The 8113-nt window shown below is 45.2% G+C and overlaps 1 protein-coding gene across 2 annotated transcripts; it reads right to left on the reverse strand.

The window, feature by feature from the left end:
* Nucleotides 1–3627: 3627 nt before the first annotated feature.
* Nucleotides 3628–7880, reverse strand: TMEM207 (transmembrane protein 207). 2 transcript variants are annotated; one of them, XM_048955381.1, is made up of 5 exons: nt 7701–7880; nt 5891–5928; nt 5451–5486; nt 4874–5013; nt 3628–3994 (listed from the first exon to the last, which is right to left on the reverse strand). In XM_048955381.1, exons 1-5 carry the CDS (start codon nt 7773–7775, stop codon nt 3849–3851), a joined length of 435 nt encoding a protein of 144 aa, XP_048811338.1. In that variant the 5' UTR covers nt 7776–7880; the 3' UTR covers nt 3628–3848. The 2 variants fall into 2 exon arrangements, with proteins under 2 accessions (XP_048811338.1, XP_048811337.1); XM_048955380.1 differs by having other exon boundaries at nt 3632–3994; nt 5442–5486.
* Nucleotides 7881–8113: the final 233 nt, after the last annotated feature.

The raw sequence follows: 8113 nt of genomic DNA on the forward strand, positions 1-8113 counted from the left end.
ATACCGACAGATGCCATAGCCCAGTGCACATCAGTAGTGGCAGCAGCGCTTTGACAGCTGGCCAACTCTATCCCTAGTTTTGGCACATCTGTTTCTCATCAGTTTTTTAAACTTGCAAAGAGAGAAAAGTATAATTCCACCAAGAAAACTAGGTTTTCTCTCTCAGATGGGGCAGGAACCCCACTGTTTGCTCTTTTACCACTTTTAAATACAGTGAACAAAAATACTCTGTTCAAGCACTGTCACAGGAAGCAGAGGACAAATTTCTTTGGGTAGCTATTGAGTTCCTGCTGTAAGGTGCTTTTGAGCAAGAAAGCAAAGAGCCTAAACCATAGAGTTACCCAGAGAGTATCTGTCCCCAGCCTCATCCTCTTCCTCCCTATACAAAAGCCTGTAGCCCAGAGTCTTCAGATGACAATCAAAGAAGAGATTAACTAACAATTCTAGTTTTTTCACAATATTCATATGCAGCCCTCCTGGCAGCCCTGGCTGATTCCCTGCTATAATTCAGCCACCTTCCTTTTTGCTCTATTTTGCTCAAGAGCCAGTTAATGAGTTTATTATTCAGCTGTTGACATGTGGAGGTGAAAGTCCAACTCTGTGCCTCCCCATGTTCCCATTGTCTTTTGCTTCCAGTTTGTCACCAAGCAATAATCTACTCTTCTCTGCCCCTGTTTCCACCTGTCAAGGTTTTTTTATGAGTGTCTTCACAAATAAACCTGACTTTCAGTATTTTCTGGACTTTTCTAGAGCAGCTTGGTATTTCTTCTCAAAGTCAGTGGGCAGTACGTATTACAAGATGAGAGGAAGTCAGAAGGTCACAGCAGAACATTTTCAAAGTAGACCCAACTTCTAAGGCAATGAGTTGTAAAGAAATAGCTTATCTTTCCATATAGCTTAGGAAACATCAGCCAAACTGCAATAATTGACCTTGTTAAGGGCTGAGTGCTCACAAAAGCATAAGATTCCATGTAAAGTTTCTGCTTCTGTAAGGGTGAAAACACTGGTCTACAGAAACCTTGACAGGTAATGGCCTTAAGTTGCATCAGGGGATATTCAGGTTGGATATTAGGAAAAGTTTCTTCCTAGAAAGAGCAATGGTGCACTGGCACAGGCTGCCCAGGAGGTGGTGGAGTCACTGTCCCTGGAGGTGTTCAAGGGACATGGTTATGGGCATGGTGGGGTTGGGTTGGATTTGGTCTTTTCCTACCTCGGTGATTTTATAATTCTGCCAGAACACCAGGGAGTAAGGATGCATGCAGGCTAAGAGGGGTAACTTTCCAGGAGCAGCGTTAGACTGATGGGCTTCCTGAGTATACTTACAGAAGGAAAGAGCTCATCCCTTTCTTTGTTTTCACAGTCAGAAAGCCAAGCAGCAGGACAGCTCTTCTCATGAGCTGGGCTGCCCTGCCCACTGAGCTATCAGATCTTTCTCAGGGTGCTCCGCTTCCCCACCCCAGGCCAGCAAGGTTGGTTTATTAAAGAAAACCCACCAACTCACCCCCTTTCGCACATAGCTGCCCAAGGCTCCCACTGCATTGCAGAAGTGACTTGTTGACAACCAGTATCTCGCTTTATTGGAAACCACTCTTCACAGTTTTGATTGAATCATTTCTTTTTGCCTGATGAAATCACCCTAGACACAAAGCAGAATGCACACTAGTAGTGCAGGATCAACAGCCTGCTGCCAGCAAAACTCCTGCAAGAGCTGCAGCTGCCTCGCAGCGCTGCTGAAAGTCTCGCTTGCCCTCTGTTGGGTGGTTGGGGAAAGATTTACCTCCTTGGAAATGAATGCTGCTTGCTAGAATTTGTGAAAGAGGGATTCAGAGTGATGGAGGCACTGAACAGAGCTCTCCTTTCTTGTTAGCCTCTCTGGTCATCTGATTAGAAGGTGACATTCAGTGAAATTAGGGGATGGCTGTATATTTAGGGGTGAGCAGTTAACAACAGGAGGGCAGTGTTTTATGCAGCACGTAATGCAAACAGCCTGTGGAGTGCACTTCCACCGAAGGGTCACCGCAGCAAATGCTGCGCAGAGGTTGGAAGGAAGCGGCGGCTGATTTAATGCCCACTAGCAGGCTGTGCAAGCTGAAGTGACAAACATAATCAAATCTCATGCTTCAGGGCATAAATTGAAGGGGCTGAGTAGTGGAAGCAGTTATGTGTATAAAAGATCTGTTCCTGAGAGATGCTAATCACCTGCAGTTCAGCAAGGGAAAGGACACTCAGGGACTGCTCAACTTCTCTGCTGGCTGACTCCGTACTTGCTAATTTTCCTTATTAATAAACCCCGTAATATTTCAGCCCGCTGGCACAAGCATTCATTTTGCTACAGTAACATTTATTTCCTCTCATACGAGAGTCAAACATTAAAGCTGTTTCTAAAATAAGATTTTATGGAGATAATTTGTAGTGGTGCTGGCAGAGAATTTGTCTCTCAAAATATGCTATTATTCTTTATCTACCTGAGGTACTCATATAGCCTCATTAAGAGGATATGCGAGCACTTCATAACCTTCGGTGGATTTATCTTCCCAGTTTCCTCCCTGAGCAGAGTAATGGGTACTGATCCCACCCTAAGGCTGGGGAACTGCTCTTGGGGGTGGGATTCGTCTTTCGTGCCACCTAAAATGAACCCAGGTGCTCCTGCTTGCAATTCCCTGGGCACATGCTGAGTATGGCATTTACCTTTGGCTTCTGCACCACAGGGCTCTGAATGCAGCCGCCACTGAGAGAGTAGAGGAAAAGAGGTCAAACTGACCCCAGTCTTAGTGCTCATGGAAAATAAAGGAAATCTTTGCTTTCATCTGGAATCCTAGTAAGGGGGAAATTCTGCATCTTTTCTCCGCAATTTGAGAACTAGGCAGGTTATGTCTCCTAGGAATGGCTTGGGTAGAGCTGATTCTGCTTGGGAGCAAGCCAGTCTGGAGAGCTTCTTGAGTTCTCTCCCCATTGTCTGCAGTGGTCATCTCAGCGAAAATAATAACAGTTTTTTTCCTAATAAATTCCTGTGACAGAGCATCAAATCCCTGACTCCACAATCCCTGTCCATGGGGAGAGACTGTGTGGGTACTGTGTGGGTCCTGAGCCATACAAGGCCTTTAGGTACAGTAGTGTAAGAGTTGTGAATGCAGGTCAGTCACTATTAAATTAAGAATAGCTCAAGTGAGCAAACTCCCTTTTTTTTGTTTGTTTTGCAGCTGCCAAGATTTCCCCTGTAACTCCCATCCTTTGCTTTCCTTCTCCTGGCTGTAAATTTTGCTGCCTTCTGCAGTAGATAAATCTGATATGCTGTGCTAAATATTTTAAATGTGGCAAACGATTCTTCATCGCAGAGTGGCATGATTGCATTACAATGTATTAGAACAACATGACTTTGCCAGAGGGTGTTTGCTGGCACTGCGCCGAATGAAGGAGGCAGCTCAAGTTTGAGAAGTAACTATCGAATCATTTATCAACATTCATTCCTAACACACATGGGGCTGCACCAGCTCGAGAAAGAAATCTGTGGGCTGAGCCAAAAACCCTGGGCACAGATCTTTCAGTTTGAGCTTCTCAAAATGCAAGAGCCCAATCAAAATGTCAGCATGAGTCCCTGTGACAGATTCAACACACGCTTCTGGCATCTATTGTGTTGCGTTTGGTCTCCCTTCTCAGGCTCATGTGAAATATGTGCTGCTTTTTAGGATCTTGGCTGATTTTCTCTCACTACTGTAACACGATGGAAGTTCTCTGATGAACCAGGTGGAACAAGAAGTTGGGCGCTATGATCCCCATGGGTTCCTTCTTACTTGGGATATTCTATGATTCCATGATTCTACAAACTGCAGAAAGACAACAAATGGTTTCTAGTGTTTATTTTCCTTCATTATGTCCTCATAAGATGGAGGCAACTCAGTTCCCCCAGGGCTGAGCTGCAGGGCAGGAGAGGACCTCTCCACGTTCACGCAGGTGCTTGGAGATCTGGCAAATGGGCACTGAGGGGCTTCACTCGCTGGGGAGAAAGCAAAACAGTAAATGTAGAGCAGGCAGAGAAGGACAAGCTCTGGGGAAAGAGGGGTGAGCTGGGGATGAGCTGTCAAACCACTCGGAAACAAGAAAGGCATGGGTGTGATTCGTGAATCACAAAGCCTCTCACCAAAGCCTCTCAAACTCCAGATGTTAGAAGTGAGAACTGAGGAATCTGGGTGGGTTTGGGTGGATCCTCCCCATGGAGACGTAGCTCATGACCACCCAGAAAGCAGGCAGTTCTTCCTCTGGGAAGGGCTTAGCTTAATCACAGAATGAGCTTTATTCCTCTTGGAGAGGCTGGTGCCTGGACCAGCCTGCTGGCAGTACTCCAGGTCAGCTCTGGGCATTACACACAGTCCTTATAACCCCTTCCCCAAATTCTGGATGTTTCTAGGGGAATGTGAGGGTGGTTACTGCAATTAGCAGCATCTACCAAGAAACTTTCCTGACAGATATCAGCCCATTGAGATACCTGCTGGGATGGCTTATATTGACCAGGGAGGTGAGAAATTCAATTCGCATAATGGGAGGGGCTGCCAGGTGCCAAGGAGAAGGTCCCTCATCCCTCCAGTGTCAGAATGGCCAAGCCCCAACTTGGCATCTTTGGGATATATAGACATACATGGACAGCACTGGGTTCAGCTGAAGGTTTGGCTGGGGAAAAAAACGTGGATGTGACTCGCTTAAGCCCTCCAATCTGTGGTGCAATCATCAACCCAAGGTGCCCAGCTTGGGCACTGCACTGTTCACCCAGATGCAGCCTGGTTGCCACTCACAGCTGGCCACCTCATGCTGGGTTTTGGATGGAACCAGCAGGTAGGGGACCAGTGGGATCTTTCAGGAGGCAGGAAATAGGACTAACCACAGAAAGCATCTGAGCTGCTGAGTGCAAAGACGGCCAGAGTGCGTGGTTGGAGGCTGCTCTTCCACTTCAGCCAGCACTGCAGGCAGCAGCAGATCCCGCAGGACAGGAGCAGGGCCAGAAGAAACAGTGTCAGGAACCTGAGGCAGAGGCAGCAGGGGAGGAACAGTTCCATCACCATCTGCGGGCAGCACCAACAGATGGCTGCGTGTCTTCAAATTAACATATTCATTAATGTATTTTGCAAATAGCTGTTAAATGTTGCATTTTCTCCATCAGTGTGCTGGACATGATCAAAGTCCCGGGAAACCAACATCTCTCAGTGATGAGTGCTGTCTGGAATTCAAGCATTTCTCCCAGAAATCATTCATCAGGTTTGCCCATCTCTGTTGTCAGTGTACAGTGAAGCTATGGATTAATGACTCCCATTAGTCAGTAAAGACAGAATACAGGGACAACCCAGGAGCAATGCTCTCCAGCTATCTGTCTCTCTTAATGCCTTTCTCTCATATATCCATCACGTAATATTATTTGCCAGCTTTCTCTCTGGAACAGAACTGAAACTTACCACACATACCAGCTGCTAAAGTTTTCATCGTTCTGCTTGATGCACCTAACAAGGGAAAATAAAAAGAAGCTTCAGTCCAATGTGTATGAACCAGATAGTTTCCAATGCTTTTCCATCAGCATGAAGAAATGCATCACCAGTAAGCGCATGACTGAGAACTTTTCCTCCATCAAGGGAGCAGGATCACAAGTTTAGATGGGAGCAGAAGCTGATGATATGCATGTGACTGGTTTGCCATTCAACAGCAGCACCCACCACCTGTGTTTTTTGCTGAAAAAGCAGGGGAACAAAGAGCTGCTGGCTTCCCTTTTCACTCTGAGAAGGAAACCCATTGCTGGAAGCCTGCAGTAGGAGTGTTTGGGAAGCACAGAATCACAGAATTGTAGGGGTTGGAAGGGACCTCCAGAGATCGAGTCCAACCCCCAAAGAACAGAGATACATACACTCACCTCTCACCAGGCTCACAGTCGGGCTCAGAGCCTGCTGGCTGAAAACATACATGGAAATCAGAGAGGGCAAATCATACTTTTTGTTGTTGTTCCTTTTGAAATCATTGTAATGACCAATTTTGTCTTGGAGCGGGAAGTTGGAGGGAAGAGCAATAGAAGTGCAACTGCATGGGTGAAATCGCTCCTCTCCCTGCTCCCATCCCTGTGTGTCTGTGCTCTGAGCCACTATTGAAATCAGGGGGTAATCTCCCCAGCAGCTCGATAAATTCAATAGTTTGAAGATGAAAGCTAGAGCAAGGGGAACGCACTTCCTTTTATGTGCAAAGGGAAGGCTGAGAGCTGGGAGAGGAGCAGTGTCAGAGATCTGCTTACAGAGCTGGGCTCCATTCTTCAGAAATGTCAGCTGAAGAATTTCCTGTGCCTAATTACTGGTTTGCAGCTATTTTCCAGTAGGTAATTGTGAATGTAGCTGTAAATTGGGGCTGTTGCGACTGGACATGTGCTCTCCCTTGCATTTTTCTATTTCTGGATAGTAGTGGTGCATCATTCCCAGAGTCACGTTTCAGGTATGTGTATTCACAATTGCAAATATGTGTACCCGAAACTTGTTCTTCAGGTATGTTTTCTACTTTCTGCTCAAGCAAGTTTACTTTTGTAAGCCTTGTTGACCTTAGCTTCAGTTTCAGATTGTCTAGGCAAAAAGTAACCGGACTGGTTCATCAGCAAGATTAAACCCAATTCAATCTTCAGACAATTCGCATTAGGTGTGTTACAACATTTCGAGCTTTGCTACGAAAAAAACCCCCTTCAGATCAGATATAGAATTGCAAGAACACCAGGAAAAAATAAACAAGATGGAAGAGCTAAGATGTATTTCTTGGAAAAATGTATCAACATAATTTATAAACCATTGTATTACTTGGATTTCCACCTTTATAAGCCTGAAGGATGCAGAGATTTCTGTCTTTGAGTGAAGCTAGAAAGCTCTGTTGAGGATTAGAAATTTGTACCAAATATGTATATTTGAGAGGTTTCATGTTATGTCTCTAATTAACAGGACTTCTTGTAAAAAGCAAGAAATCACAGATCTCTATAGCCCATTTAATCCTGTGCACACTGCCTTTGCTGTGATGGGGGCACAATCAGCCCCTCATTTCGCCAGAGCTCTGTAGGTATAATGAGTCTCTCATTATCTATGGAATTTCACGAGCGGCTGAAACCTGAATGAGGAAGAGGGAAAAAAACAGAAGCTTCAAAATGAACTCTTCCAGACGTGTCCTTTGAAAATTGAGCTAATTTGCTGTGTCACACATGCACCCTGGTGCAGAATATTTTAATTTTTTTGCACTTCAGCTGATTATTAGAATAACAGGTCAAAACCAGACAGCCGACTGCTGCAATTGCGTGTGCCCTGAGTATTCTTCATGGCTGAATGACAACCTCTGGGCTCTCCTTTATCATTCTCCAAACTACTTCAGCCCCACTACCATCGCATGGTTGAGCTGCAGCAAAGTGCATCTCACTGGGTCAGTAATCCATCAATGCAGCCAAACGCCCACCCTTGCTGCTGAAGACTTGTGCTCTTCCATTTCAGTAACCATAGAGAGAATAAAAAATTAAGGTATTCAAGCTTTCTCTTCTTTACTTGGAAATGATGTGAATATTAAACCTACCTCAAATTTACCAGGTCTCCCCACCAAGAGAGAAGTCGGTTGAAAGAAAAGGATACTGATTAAATTCGATAAAAATTGAATCGTCCCCCCAGCAAAACTCCTAACATCTTGCTGGTTGCACTGAAGGGTTTGGTTACCTGGAAGAAGATAAAATACAGAACTCCAGCTTCCATGATCCGTGAAGTGAAACACAAAACTCTGGGTCTCTGCATCACAAACTGGAGAGATGCAGGAAGAGCTTTGTTTGTGGCAGCGGTTTGGAGCTTTTAAAACTTCTCTGCACATTGTGCCTTTGACCACAGAGCACGCTGCCCAAAGGCTTCACACCCTTTGGAAATTACTGCTAGCCAGGAAACAAACTTAGGGTTTGCATGGACACACTTTAATTGCTGCTACAAGTTAAATGAACACTAGTTTGAGGTCAACACCTTGCAGGTGTTTTGGCATTTTCATAGGTGTTTACAAATTCATGTTGCTGAATCTTAGTTCCATATTAACCTGCGGCTGTTTTTAGCGGGACCTTCTGCAAACAAAGAAGCACCAGATTTTG

This window comes from Lagopus muta, chromosome 9 (assembly GCF_023343835.1).
Source record: "Lagopus muta isolate bLagMut1 chromosome 9, bLagMut1 primary, whole genome shotgun sequence".
In the NCBI taxonomy this organism is placed as follows: Eukaryota; Metazoa; Chordata; class Aves; order Galliformes; family Phasianidae; genus Lagopus; species Lagopus muta.

Excerpts from the sequence above, each read along its gene's own strand:
- TMEM207 (XM_048955380.1), bottom strand. The coding sequence starts at position 7,775 with ATGCAGAGACCCAGAGTTTTGTGTTTCACTTCACGGATCATGGAAGCT. Across the intron at positions 5,487-5,890 it reads GACTGTGAGCCTGGTGAGAG|GTGCATCAAGCAGAACGATG; the intron begins GTGAGTGTATGT and ends TTCCCTTGTTAG. Across the intron at positions 5,014-5,441 it reads TTTAGCAGCTGGTATGTGTG|GTTCCTGACACTGTTTCTTC; the intron begins GTAAGTTTCAGT and ends CCTCTGCCTCAG.